Source organism: Eptatretus burgeri, chromosome 4 (assembly GCF_056783735.1).
Source record: "Eptatretus burgeri isolate ZD-2024b chromosome 4, Ebu_testis_v1, whole genome shotgun sequence".
Classification (NCBI taxonomy): domain Eukaryota; kingdom Metazoa; phylum Chordata; class Myxini; order Myxiniformes; family Myxinidae; genus Eptatretus; species Eptatretus burgeri.
Window position 1 is genome coordinate 83,791,931 of NC_140964.1, and position 15,119 is coordinate 83,807,049.

General features: G+C 40.4%; 1 protein-coding gene across 6 annotated transcripts in view; it reads left to right on the forward strand.

Annotated features, from left to right (window-relative positions):
* Window positions 1-14,701, forward strand: part of TMCO4 (transmembrane and coiled-coil domains 4) — a 38,028-nt gene extending 23,327 nt beyond the window's left edge. For 5 of the 6 annotated variants that reach the window (XM_085879073.1, XM_085879069.1, XM_085879071.1 and 2 more), the window contains 6 exons: window positions 4,036-4,200; window positions 5,330-5,466; window positions 6,107-6,190; window positions 6,319-6,440; window positions 11,773-11,890; window positions 12,971-14,701. In XM_085879073.1, the coding sequence (XP_085735199.1) occupies window positions 4,036-4,200; window positions 5,330-5,466; window positions 6,107-6,190; window positions 6,319-6,440; window positions 11,773-11,890; window positions 12,971-13,816 (1,472 nt within the window). In that variant the 3' untranslated portion in view covers window positions 13,817-14,701. Of the gene's footprint in view, window positions 1-4,035; window positions 4,201-5,329; window positions 5,467-6,106; window positions 6,192-6,318; window positions 6,441-11,772; window positions 11,891-12,970 lie in introns of all 6 variants that reach the window. The other variant, XM_085879075.1, reaches the window with a different exon arrangement.
* The last annotated feature ends 418 nt before the right edge of the window (window positions 14,702-15,119 follow it).

Consider the following 15,119-nt stretch of genomic DNA (forward strand, 5'->3'; position numbering starts at 1 on the left):
GGGCAGCACACCCGGGACTGTGTTTGAGACAGCACTGCTGGAACCAGTTCACCTCACCTGCTCACAGTGTGTTTGGGTTTTACACACATCTTCATCTCACCTCACCATTACTTAGTCACGCATCAATCTTCCCCCGTTATCTTATCAACGAGTCGGTAGACACTGCGGATGATCTGGAAGATTCTAACCCTTGCCCCAAATGGAAAATCTGATATGTCAACCAAGGTAAACCTCTTAAGCTTGATCAAGTACTTATCATTCTTCTTTGGAGATTTTCAAGTCTAAAACCACTCTTAAACTGATTAGAAACCATTGCCAAAGAACAAAACGGCCATTAATATGCCTCTGCACCCGAAGGCCGGGGGAATTTTGTTTTCAGGTTGTCGATCCGTGCGTCCGTTATTGTACTTTTATTTCCACGATAACTTGAGAACCGCTGAAAATATTTCGACCAAACTTTGCACAAGTATGGACTTTCATACAAAGGTGAATTGATTCGATGTTGCGTTCAAAAGGTCAAAATTCATGCACGCTTTAATTGAAAATTATTTTGCAGACTACAACTCGAGTTAGAATCTCTCTCTCTCTCTTTCTCTTTCTCTCTCTGCATAGAATGACCCCACCGAGTGGTCACATTTGGTCTATGACCGTTCAGTTTTCCTGGGACCCCGCCCTATATGTATGTAGTGATCTGTGCCTCCCTTCCACAAAATTATAACTTGAAAATCTCTTGAACTTTCAGTTCATTGGCTTGAGATCTGACTTTGTGATGGGCTTATGATAGAATCCGCTGTCGTTGGGTAATAAAAGCTATACTAACGGCCCATGTGAAGATTAAATGATTACATCCACCACCAAAGATGAACGGAGGTTATGTATTCACTACAGTTTGTCTGTTTGTAACTTGAGAAATCCAAGATTTGCAAGTATATTAGTTGGTCTGGTCTGTTATTCTGTTTGTATGTCAATTGCCGACATGTCGCATTTTTTACTCCATTCTTCACGAAACTTAACCACCTGGTAGAGGTAGTCACAAGCAAGAAACTTATTGTTTTTAAGGTCAATAGGTCAAAGGTCAAGGTCACATAAATGGTCAATTTTCATCGAAGCCTGGTATTGGCTTAACGGTTATGGTGGCCGGCTTAAGATCTTCGGGTCTTGAGTTCGAGTCCCTGTTATCCATTGAATTAACACCTGGTGGGTTGACTCAGCCTGCCATTTTCTGAGGTCTGTGAAATGAGTACCAGCATACTGATAACAGGAGACACATCAGCAGCACAGCTACGCCCCCCAAAAATGATGTAGCCACAGGCTACATACGAATAAATAAATAAAATGCATCCAATTAAAATGCCGGTAAGGCCTCGTCGAGGTGAAGCCTCTGTTGACCCATGTGAGTATTTCTATTAATTACATCCTGTTTGAACGTGAGTTGGACCATGGGTACATCGATTAATTATAATGTGTTATTGGACCATGGCTTCGTCTATTAATTACAGACTATTAGAAAGTACCCTTTAGGTTTAGACCTTTTGAATGCTTTACGACCCTTTTTTAAGCTCTTAGACCCTCTCAACTTTTTCACCCTTTTGACCTTTACACCGCTTTGACCCTTTAGACCTTTCAAGACTCATTAGATCCTGTAGACTCCTGAAAACATTTCCACACTTTAGACTGCTTAGACCCCTTGACCCTTAGACAATTAGACCCTCTTTAAACACAATAAATACACCCTTTAAACGACCCTTAGACTTTTTAGATCCAATAGACCCTGTTTAGACACTTTGACTCCTTAGACCCCTTTAGAGCCTAACAACTATTGTAAAATGCCGTTTGGATCTTTAGACCCTTTTCGACCTTTTAAGATCCTTGCAGAACCATCGAAACCCTTTGAAACATTTCGACCCTGAAGACCTTTACACCATTGGACACTTAGAACCCCTTTAGATGCACACCACACAAACATCCATACTCTATAATCTTCTTGCAATACACAGACTATACCTTTTTCAATAAATAATGTGTCATCTCCACACACCCGAAGGCTGAGTGCTCTGATAGTCCGAATATAATTTGCATATTGGTTCACCGACTTGGTTGACCAATCAAAACCAAGAAGCATATTGTTTTTTGATTTTCACAAGTATCGTGCTATGCACGACATCTTGTTTGTTTTTCTGTTTGTGAGCAGGACATCTCAAAAAGTTATGGACTGATTCAGACCAAACTTAGTGGACAGGTTGAGTGTGTAATTAGGACAAATTGATTAGATTTTGGTGAGGTTCTGGATCTGGATACTTGAATTTATAAAGTCATTCTTCACCATTGACATGGGGCCAAAAACGATATTGTAGCACGATAATTCAAAACGCTGTGGACGGGTTAGAACAAAACTTGCTGGACGAGTTGGGTAGATGACGAGAACAAGCTGATTTTGGTTAAGGTCCGGATGCGGATTTTGGCTAAGCATCCTCATTCGTTCGAATATAGGTGATTATAATCTCAGGAGCAGGCCTATCGGTGGGCTACAAAATGTAAACGGTTCAGCCTGATGGAAGTACGCACCCTACCATGTGCTGTTCTAGTTTGATATGAGTGGGATGGCCCATTCAACATTTACTTTGCCTTCCCAAATGGCAAGCTCCTTCCAAGATGTTCTAAAACATATGATGTATGTCTGTATGACTTACTCATGTTTGCTGTTCGGAAACAGTGGAATCTCAAAGCCTGAAGTCTAAATAATGGAGATTTAAAAAAACAAACAAATGGTGTATCATATTATTGCAATAATGCCAATTCACAAATGTCCACAATTTTGTGGTTATTTATTTGGCACCGCCGTTGGACCAGTTTGTGTCGGGGTGGAAACCCATCCGGAATTGTGTCCCTCATCAAGAAACCGCTTTGGCATTACCGAAACTCTGTTTAGGGCATGGTACATGATGAGGATGATGACTGGACTTGTGAAAATATTTCTCCATTAAAGAGCAGGCTCATATCTGATGACCTGTGGGTCATTTCTTAACTTTCCATGTGTTCGACATAGGCCTTGATAATCTCAAATTGTCTTTTAATTCTTAATTGTGATGTTTCATTTACACATCGTACTAATTTGTCAAACTTTCATGTTTGCCTAAAGTTACCACAACTTGTTTTTTAACCTGCCAAAATGTGTTTTCTAAAAATAACTCGTCAGATACTTTTAACATTACTTATCCATCAGGTTATAATTTGAGAAGTGAAATGATTGAATGGCACTATATATATATATATATATATATATATATATATATATATATATATATATATATATATATATATATATATATATATATACATACATACATACATACATACATACATACATACATACATACATACATACATACATACGATATTGGCACCCTCTGGCTGTGATGGTGAGCATCAGCTACAGATTATGTCTCGCACAGTAAAACCGCATAATCTGCATAGAACAAAGGTCTGTCTGCCACCCAGACGATTGTTCCCGCCAATGCACACCAAAAAAAAACCCGAAGACAAATATGATCGGGTGGAGATGTAGGCCAAAAAGTGCGGAGCGTGACGAAGCGCTCCCATCCAATCTCAAACGGACGTGACGTGAGTCCCGCACATGTGCCAACCAAAGGTTGCCTCCAACCCGGAGGCTTCAGCCCAGCCACTCATGTCAAAAAGGCAGAGATTTAAGGACATCATTGGTTAAACATCAATTGGAGCCGCCTATCCGGATTTTAGGCTCATTTGCCATCATTCACCATTGACGACACAGTGATTTGCTTGCTTTAATGTTGGCATCAATTATTTTTTGTTTGATATATGTATCACAAACACGCACATCATTTAAATGCTGTTTGAGCATTAATACAGAAGAGCTTTACAAAGTGAAGCAGGTACTTCTCTTTCTTGCATCACGTCTCTTGTTTGCTTAGCTGCCATGCTTTTTCTTATTCGTTAAAAAACTAGCATTACCAATTCATCCACTTGCACACTGATCCATATGCCTTGGATTTCTAGGAAATTTTCAGGCCCCTTGGAGCAACTTGCAGCAGTCTCAGGAGCAGTACTGCCTCGTGTGGGAGTCTCAATACCTGCTCGAGTTAGGCAATGCATTCGAGAGCATCATCAATGGGCTCGTCAACATGGCTGCCCAGGAGGCTCTCAAGTTCACTGTGCTCTCTGGTATGCTTAATGTCAGGCTGTGCCAGGTTTAAACCATGGAACGTAGTTTGGCTTGTAGAACCTGAGCACAAGTGAGATGTTTTCTTTTTGTTAAAAGCTTTGGTAAATTTCCAGCAGCATAATTTGGCTTTCAGAACCAGTCAACTGAACATGCTACATTAGGTATTACCTGTTACACAGCACCATCAACCTTAGAGCCCTCTCTTGTGGACGTTCTGTACACCGAGAATATTACCAGGACCGAGGAAGTTATGATTCAAGGTCGGGATGCTGAGTTTTTTTGTAGATATGATGGTCAGTCACTTGTTTTGTCCCCATCCATAAAGCCTTATCATCATCATCGTCATGCAATATTTTCTATGGCAACTTCACCAACAACCAGGCACTGTGCAGGTGAAATCTCGGTAGATATCAAATGACACACAGAAATACGTTATTGACGGAACGTAAACTAATGGTAATGGACCCCCTCCACCCGCAACTAATAAAAAATAAAATTGATGTTTTATCATTCGTTTTATCCAAGCTTTAGTCTTCATTGATTAAAAAAAGATCCTTGCTCCTCATTGCTCCTTTTGGTATGAGGTGATGATACATATATCATTTGCAACAACAGCAGAAATTCCCCTCTACCCTCTCTCTCTCTCTCTCTCCCCATGTGCTGCATTGCTTTAGCATGAACACAACTCCCGGCCATTGCCCCTTCTCGCTCCTCAATCTCGCTGTTGTCTTGCTTTGGAACTACAATTCGGTCAATGCAGTCTGTACATTGCCTTTACAAGCAGATCGTTATTTTGGTAGTGTATGGGCATCGTCTTGTTTGGTTTAAAAGACTTAAATGTATAAATGGCCACATAAACCTGTTGTTGCAAGGGTGCTGATAGGGCAGCAGATGACCAGGTTTTCTCCAGTTGTAAGCTTTCTTTCTGGAGATAGTGAGGTCAACAATTGAGGGTCTAAAATTAATGAGTATTGCTCTGCAAATTAATATCTATGCACTCGTGCATAGATATTAATTTGCAGTCAATACCTTGTAGTTTTTTTGAGCATGGACCATACTTTTCTTTGCCTTTGCATGGACAATGGTATTTCGTTTTTTTAATATGTTGGTGAATGCCTATGTACACAGGTTTAATTGCAGCTCTGGCCTGGCCAGCATCCCTCATCGCCGCAGCCAGTCTCATAGATAACCCCTGGGCTGTGTGTGTTAATCGTGCTGCTGAGGCGGGAAAGCAACTGGCACGTGTTCTCCTATCTCGGGAGCAGGTAAACAAGACAAACTAGAATGGCACTCGGTGGAGCACATACCTCCGCAAGGCTGAACAGTTTATGTTTTGTATCCTACTGACAGATTGGATCTGGATCTAGACCCAAACCAAATCTAATCGGCTTGTTCTTGTCACCGAACTAACTCATCCACCTTGTTTTGTCCTAATCCATCTGCAACTTTTTGAGATATCGTGTTGCATATCATTTTTGACCCCATCTCTTAATGTTGAAGAATCATTTTAAAAATTATTTTATCCTGGGTCCTGATCTTCACCAAAATCTTATCAATTCATCCTTGTCACACACCCAACCTGTCCACCAAGTTTCGTCCGAATCTGTCCATAACTTTGAGATGTCCAAACAGACAGACAGACAGCAGTGAAACATAACCTCTGTGCACCCCTTGGTGGCAGAGGTAGTAAATCACAAAACGGTAAACTACTCGTGAGAATCGCAAATTTGGAGCTAATCATTTCAAGATTATGCTTTGAACGTGTGTAACGTGCTATTTCTTTCTCAGTTTGTATGCATTAAAAAAAAATTAAATGGTTTGTCTTGCTGGAATAATTTTGGCCAAAGTGTATTCCTTTATTCTGTTTATTTGTTTGGAATAAAGGTGTTTGTCACCTTCTTGTAGGGCCAGCGTCCCGTGAGTCTCATTGGGTTTAGTTTGGGGGCTCGCGTCATTTTCTACTGTCTGCAGGAGATGTCCAAGGCAGAAGGTTCGGCACAAATGATTATAGTGCTTTGCTGCTGACGTTAAAAATGGAGTGTTATTTGTGATTTTGCTTCCTTTAATGTTGGCATCAATGATTGTCTGTGACATTTGCATTGTTCTTCATCCCTACTGGAGGTGGAGCGGGGTTGGTGGAGGATGTGGTATTGCTGGGAGCACCGGCTCCTGGCTCTGCTAACCACTGGCAGTCAATCGTTCATCTTGTAGCTGGAAGGATTGTCAATGGCTACTGCAGGTTATGACTCTACAAATGCTATTTTTCTCACATTAATTACTTTCTTATTCCTGATCATATTTGCATTAAATGCCTAGTAGGTCCTTTAAACTTGTGTTCAACCTTTCAGCAATTGTCGCCATTTGGCAGAGGTCACTATAGTTCATTCGTCTCATCTACTACTACTACAGCAGTCCGTGTCCTGTTGTCAGCTCTATTTGATATTGTCTCAAAGTTGCTCAGCTAAAGATTGGCACCACCTTTTTAATCTGAGGGAGATTTAGACGATCTGCGTTTGTTTATTTATTTATTTAATCCAAAAACTATTGATTAATGTTACCCACATTAGATGATTGTATTTCACTTCTTTATTAAATGCCAGGTGACTTATTTCTGCACCCATTACATTCTCAGTGCATAAATGTCTATGTGAGATGATTATCACCACATAACCGGTCACATATTATTCAGCAGTTTTATTTCACCATATTCATTTTTGATAACTTGTTTCTGACGTTTATATTTTTATAACCAAAGTTATTGTCGACCACTTTTTTACATTGGCATTGTCTCGCATATTCTCCTTATCTGACCCTCAAGCCCAGATATGTATTGATTATGGTACTTAACTGTACATTATCATTATGGAAAGTTTGTTTTCTCCCCCTCTATCCCCACCCACCCTGAAATCAAGTGTTGGTGAACAGATTGTGTGTGTGTGTGTGTGTGTGTGTGTGTGTGTGTGTGTGTGTGTGTGTGTGTGTGTGTGTGACACACACTTTGTGTTACATACAAATGTGACGCACAGTTTGGTTTTGGAAGAAATTAAATTGTTTTTTTTTTCTATTTTTTTGTGGGCGCCGAAAACACTTCCTTAGACCCACGAAGGTATGTAGTCGGGGATTATTTAATATTACCTTTCACATAGCTACAAAGGCTTGGGCACTATAGAGCGATTTTAAATAAATAAATAACGACGGTAATTTTTCAATGTTTTTTATTTTTATTTTTATTTTTTTGCATAAAACACTCATTGGCACTCACTGATGAACCTCTGAAATTTTGCCAATTCTCAAAGATCCATTTGGCCATCTGTGGAAAAATGGCGACACAGACAGACAGACAGACAGACAGACAGACAGACAAACATCTCTCTTTTAGTAAAGATGATAGAGTGAACAAAAAAGAAAGAGATCATTCATGTATAAGAATCGGGCACAGATAAAGGAAATCCGGTCCATCTATAATATGCCATATCTCCACCAAAAACAAGGATTCCAAGAACTTATCCAATACAATAGGGTCTCGATATATGTGTGTTCATTATCTGCAGATTCAGAGTTATGTGGTTGATATACAGTATGCAGGAAAAATTCAGTTGTGCGGTTCACAAGTACTGCTGGACCACAACATTTGCGGGGGCACTGTTTCAGCATGACTACAACATTTCAGCATGTTGCTGAAAAATTCCGCAAATGTCGGGGCACTTTCAATGGGAAAAGGGGGGGGATAAGTTCCCAGCAGTTCGTGATTCTCAAATACGCTCGTGAAAATCTGCAAATCCACGAAGCACAGGGCCTCAAACGTTCAAGGTCAGAAAAATATGCTCGTGAAAATCTGCGAATCCGCGAAGCACAGGGCCTCAAACGTTCAAGGTCAGAAAAATATGCTCGTGAAAATCTGCGAATCCGCGAAGCACAGGGCCTCAAACGTTCAAGGTCAGAAAAATATGCTCGTGAAAATCTGCAAATCCGCGAAGCACAGGGCCTCAAACGTTCAAGGTCAAAAAAAATCGCAAATATGCTCGTGAAAATCTGCGAATCTGTTAGCACAGGGCCTCAAACGTTCAAGGTCAGAAAAATCGCAAATATGCTCGTGAAAATCTGCGAATCCACGAAGCACAGGGCCTCAAACGTTCAAGGTCAGAAAAATATGCTCGTGAAAATCTGCGAATCCGCGAAGCACAGGGCCTCAAACGTTCAAGGTCAGAAAAATCGCAAATATGCTCGTGAAAATCTGCGAATCCGCGAAGCAGAGGGCCTCAAACGTTCAAGGTCAAAAAAATCGCAAATATGCTCATGAAAATCTGCGAATCCGCGAAGCATAGGGCCTCAAATGTTCAAGGTCAGAAAAATCGCAAATATGCTCGTGAAAATCTGCGAATATGGGAAGCACAGGGCCTCAAACGTTCAAGGTCAGAAAAATCGCAAATATGCTTGTGAAAATCTGCGAATCCGCGAAGCACAGGGCCTCAAACGTTCAAGGTCAGAAAAATATGCTTGTGAAAATCTGCGAATCCGCGAAGCACAGGGCCTCAAACGTTCAAGGTCAGAAAAATTGCAAATATGCTCGTGAAAATCTGCGAATATGGGAAGCACAGGGCCTCAAACGTTCAAGGTCAGAAAAATCGCAAATATGCTCTTGAAAATCTGTGAATCCGCGAAGCACAGGGCCTCAAACGTTCAAGGTCAGAAAAATATGCTTGTGAAAATCTGCGAATCCGCGAAGCACAGGGCCTCAAACGTTCAAGGTCAGAAAAATTGCAAATATGCTCGTGAAAATCTGCTAGTCCGCGAAGCACAGGGCCTCAAACGTTCAAGGTCAGAAAAATATGCTCGTGAAAATCTGTGAATCTGCGAAGCACAGGGCCTCAAACGTTCAAGGTCAGAAAAATATGCTCGTGAAAATCTGCGAATCCGCTAAGCACAGGGCCTCAAATGTTCAAGGTCAGAAAAATCGCAAATATGCTCGCGAAAATCTGCGAATATGCGAAGCACAGGGCCTCAAACGTTCAAGGTCAGAAAAATCGCAAATATGCTTGTGAAAATCTGCGAATCCACTAAGCACAGGGCCTCAAACGTTCAAGGTCAGAAAAATCACAAATATGCTCGTGAAAATCTGCGAATACGCGAAGCACAGGGCCTCAAACGTTCAAGGTCAGAAAAATATGCTCGTGAAAATCTGTGAATCTGCGAAGCACAGGGCCTCAAACGTTCAAGGTCAGAAAAATTGCAAATATGCTCGTGAAAATCTGCTAATCCGCGAAGCACAGGGCCTCAAACGTTCAAGGTCAGAAAAATATGCTCGTGAAAATCTGCGAATCCGCTAAGCACAGGGCCTCAAACGTTTAAGGTCAGAAAAAATCGCAAATATGCTAGTGAAAATCTGCGAATCCGCGAAGCACAGGGCCTCAAACGTTCAAGGTCAGAAAAATCGCAAATATGCTTGTGAAAATCTGCGAATCCGTTAGCACAGGGCCTCAAACGTTCAAGGTCAGAAAAATTGCAAATATGCTTGTGAAAATCTGCGAATCCACTAAGCACAGGGCCTCAAACGTTCAAGGTCAGAAAAATTGCAAATATGCTTGTGAAAATCTGCGAATCCGCGAAGCACAGGGCCTCAAACGTTCAAGGTCAGAAAAATTGCAAATATGCTCGTGAAAATCTGCGAATCCGCGAAGCACAGGGCCTCAAACGTTCAAGGTCAGAAAAATATGCTCGTGAAAATCTGCGAATCCGCGAAGCACAGGGCCTCAAACGTTCAAGGTCAGAAAAATTGCAAATATGCTCGTGAAAATCTGCTAATCCGCGAAGCACAGGGCCTCAAACATTCAAGGTCAGAAAAATATGCTCGTGAAAATCTGTGAATCTGCGAAGCACAGGGCCTCAAACGTTCAAGGTCAGAAAAATTGCAAATATGCTCGTGAAAATCTGCGAATCCGCTAAGCACAGGGCCTCAAACGTTCAAGGTCAGAAAAATTGCAAATATGCTCGTGAAAATCTGCGAATCCCGAAGCACAGGGCCTCAAACGTTCAAGGTCAGAAAAATATGCTCGTGAAAATCTGTGAATCTGCGAAGCACAGGGCCTCAAACGTTCAAGGTCAGAAAAATCGCAAATATGCTCGTGAAAATCTGCGAATCCGTGAAGCACAGGGCCTCAAATGTTCAAGGTCAGAAAAATATGCTCGTGAAAATCTGCGCATCCGCGAAGCACAGGGCCTCAAACGTTCGAGGTCAGAAAAATCGCAAATATGCTCGTGAAAATCTGCGAATCCGCGAAGCACAGGGCCTCAAACGTTCAAGGTCAGAAAAATATGCTCATGAAAATCTGCGAATCCGCGAAGCACAGGGCCTCAAACGTTCAAAGTCAGAAAAAATTTCAAATATGCTCGTGAAAATCTGCGAATCCGCTAAGCACAGGGCCTCAAACGTTCAAGGTCAGAAAAATTGCAAATATGCTCGTGAAAAATCTGCGAATCCGCGAAGCACAGGGCCTCAAACGTTCAAGGTCAGAAAAATATGCTCGTGAAAATCTGTGAATCTGCGAAGCACAGGGCCTCAAACGTTCAAGGTCAGAAAAATCGCAAATATGCTCGTGAAAATCTGCGAATCCGTGAAGCACAGGGCCTCAAACGTTCAAGGTCAGAAAAATATGCTCGTGAAAATCTGCGAATCCGCGAAGCACAGGGCCTCAAACGTTCAAGGTCAGAAAAATTGCAAATATGCTCATGAAAATCTGCGAATCCGCGAAGCACAGGGCCTCAAACGTTCAAAGTCAGAAAAATTGCAAATATGCTCGTGAAAATCTGCGAATCCGCGAAGCACAGGGCCTCAAACGTTCAAAGTCAGAAAAATTGCAAATATGCTCTTGAAAATCTGCGAATCTGCGAAGCACAGGGCCTCAAATGTTCAAGGTCAGAAAAATCGCAAATATGCTCGTGAAAATGTGCGAATCCGCGAAGCACAGGGCCTCAAACGTTCAAGGTCAGAAAAATCGCAAATATGCTCGTGAAAATCTGCGAATCCGTTAGCACAGGGCCTCAAACGTTCAAGGTCAGAAAAATCGCAAATATGTTCGTGAAAAAGTGTGAATACGTGTGAAGCACAGGGCCTTGAATGTAGAATCAGGTCAAAAAAATAGTGAATATGCTTATGAAAAACCGTGAATATGTGAAGCAAAGTGTGCGAATGTGGAAGCAGGTCAGAAAAACCACGAATACTCTCGCGTATACATGAAGCACAGGGCCGCAAATGTAAAAGCAGGTCACATTTTATGAACCAGGAATAGCAGAACCGCGAATGTCGGGGTCCGACAGTATTCGATGTATGTGACCATTTTCAGAAAGACGACCCCTGCAGATGTCGAGACCTTCCAGTACATGATTACAGAATGTAGTGCTGTAACAGCATATAAGGAGAGCCATCCAAATAAACAGCCTGACAGCAATGGTGCATGTTCATCCTCGTGCACAGCATGTGCAACTCATTGTTTTCTTACTTGGAGGGGGAAGGGGGAGTATTGTTTGGACTTTCAATTTTTACATTCCCTGAATTTGCTCTTTGTACAACACAGGGGTGACTGGCTACTCAAGTTCTTGTATCGAAGTTCATCCGCAGAATTGAGTGTAGCTGGCCTGCAGCCTTTGGAACTTGAAAACCACCGGATCTTCAATATAAACCTCACCACTATAGTGAGATGCTCATTTCAGACGTGTTCTTCATTTTGTATACAGTGTGGATAATGTTACATTTTTTTTTGGATTGCTGTGAAGCACGATATTAAGATTTGAAAGTCTTGTGAAGTGTTTTTAGGACTTGAGCTATATGGACTTATTCTATTCATAAGGCTAAATTAAACAAAACACCAGTTGATCGTCCCACTTCCTTTTTTGAAGCCGCCTGGTTTTTTTTTGTTATTTGTTATTTTATCAAACATCACGAGAAAAAAATAATCGCACCCGTGACTGAAGGAAACTTTGCAGTGAAACTGCTGCACCACTTAAAAAGTAACCCCATGGGGGACTGATGGCTACTTTTCCAACAGGCTAAACAATAAACCCCAAACTAAAGAATAACACAAAAAAAACTAAACAACAACAAACTAGAAATGAATGAAACAGGGTGAGTTAGAAAGGACACATGGTATATTGAAGCGGAAGCGGTTTGCACCAATTAAAAATCCATATCTTCGTGTACGACTCTTACACAATTCTTTGAATCAATCATTTTCCCCATGTCGATGCTGAGTTTTTATAACTTCTACTGAGTTGGACCAGGGAGTGTTGGTGAGTCCACATCCCACATATGTAAATCAAATGTTTACTGTAGATCTGGACAGAGAGATGGCATAGCCAATAATTTTAATATGCACGAAGTGTGTAGTTTTTTGTGTTTCGCCATACATTTATTACATATTTGTTTAGAACTGTGGATTGTATTTTAATAGGCTTAATGAGTGTGTATGTGACGTGTCAGGTGTATGACATACGTCATGTTTGTTTGGGGGTAAAAAATTGGCATGTCAGATACATGATTTGCTGGGTACTAAAAGCCGGCAGCCATTTTGAAAATAAATAAATAGTAACAAATAACAAGGGCCTCCTCCTTCCTTTTTTAAAAAAAAACATGTGGACGTATCAACTGGTATGTATTTTTTTTTTTTTTTGGCCTAATAATTTGCTCCATAGTTGAGGTTCGATCTTTATTGTGGACTGAAAAAAAGGAAACCGATAAAACTTCATTGAAATAACTTCCAACCACTTGTGTTCTAGGTGGAAGGACACCTAGATTACAACAAGAAGATGGACATTATATTAAAAACTGTGGGTGTGAAGACTCGAGAGGCCCTAGCTGTTGATAGCAGGGGACTTGGTCAATTGGTGTGTCGTCCTGGTGATCCAGAAAAGGCCACTGCTGCCGAACACATGACAGAAAATATGCAGCACGTAATGGAGAAACAGGAAAAATGGGTTTGGGTGAATGCAAATGTGAGTACAAATGAGAATGAGGTGCAAGAAATGCAAAAAGGAAAGGAAATTGAAGATGAGAAGCATGGAATGCAAAAGGAAATTGAAGATGAGAAGCATGGAATGCAAAAGGAAATTGAAGATGAGAAGCATGGAATGCAAAAGGAAACTGAAGATGAGCATGTAATTCAAAAGGAAATTGAAGATGAGCATGTAAATCAAAAGGAAATTGAAGATGAGCATGAAATGCAAAAGGAAATTAAAGATGAGCATGAAATGCAAAAGGAAATTGAAGATGAGCATGTAATTCAAAAGGAAATTGAAGATGAGCATGTAAATCAAAAGGAAATTGAAGATGAGCATGAAATGCAAAAGGAAATTGAAGATGAGCATGTAATGCATAAGGAAATTGAAGATGAGCATGTAATTCAAAAGGAAATTGAAGATGAGCATGTAATTCAAAAGGAAATTGAAGATGAGCATGTAATTCAAAAGGAAATTGAAGATGAGCATGTAATTCAAAAGGAAATTGAAGATGAGCATGAAATGCAGAAGGAAATTGAAGATGAGCATGGAATGCAAACGGAAACTGAAGATTTTGAGCGTGTAATTCAAAATAAAATTGAACTGACGGTGCCAAATGTAGACTGAAATAAACAAATTCGTTTCAGGAAGAGGACATGAAAGTCCCAGGTGAAGATCCAAGAGCAGAAAATATTGATGTGAGGTCCAAATATTAGCATTCAGTAATAACCAAGAAGAATGGAAGAATAGATCGGGGTGTATTGCATAAATATAATGAGAAACTGATGGATGAAAACGAGATGTGATGCATGAGGAAAGATAAACTGAATCCATTGAGAGATGAAGACGTGAAAAGAGAAATGCAAACTGCGTGTCTGTTTATTAGCTTTAAAATGAGAGCATATAGGGGACTTTATATGGGTCATCAAGTTGTTAAAAAAATGTATATGTAATGGTAGAACAATCGCACAACCTGCTTTGTTGATTCCTGAACCAGCACCTTGGTATTGTAGAAATCGTTTGGAAAATTAAGGGGTTATTTTGATATAGCACAGAAAGAGTGAAAGTACGTGGTGGAATTTTGTCCTCTCACGAGGTGATCTTGTTTAGAAATCTTTAGTTTTTAATGAAAACGTTAACGAACATGTTTATAAATGAATCGAGAGAAGCAAGGCTTACCTGAAAATATGTTGATTGGTAAACACTAAATTATTTGTAATTAACCCCATTTCATTCAATTGTCTATCATGAATGTTTATCCTTCGTTGGTGTTCCACTCAAGCACTTAACATAATCATTACTTATGCAAGATGTACAGATGATGGTTTTTTTTTGTCTTGAACATGGCAGGGTCATCATATTAATTAATGTGATTGTCAACACCTGCACTTTATATTTGGTTGTATTTTTCTTTTTTTTTGTGTAATATATCATTATTTATTCGCAATGGAATTCATGCCCTGCCATTATAATGAAGGTCTTCTAATGGAGCAAATAAAATGACAAAAGTAATGTGATTTGAGTGAAAATAAATGTGATCACTAGAAATGGTCAACTCACAACTTTGCCTTCACTTAGGGTAATAATAATGAAATGCCAACTGATAAGGATTGTGACATCATCCCGAACTCTCGACATGACTAGTACATATTTTTCTCGGCATTGCAAAGCAGCAATTGTTTGATAGGGGTGTGCTGTTGGTATTGACACTCGGTTGCAATGTAAGATGCCAAAGAATAAAGAGCTGAGAATACCAACATTAAATGGTTACTAGCATATACCCATGCTCCGCACGGAGTTGAATGGGTGGCAAAAGGTGGATGAGGCATAATAGTTGATGTTATGGGAAGCTGGGGAGGGTGTCATTTGGGATGTGATGCGCTATGGTTACCCTTCCTTAGTTTTCTAAAGGACCTCCCTGTAGATGACA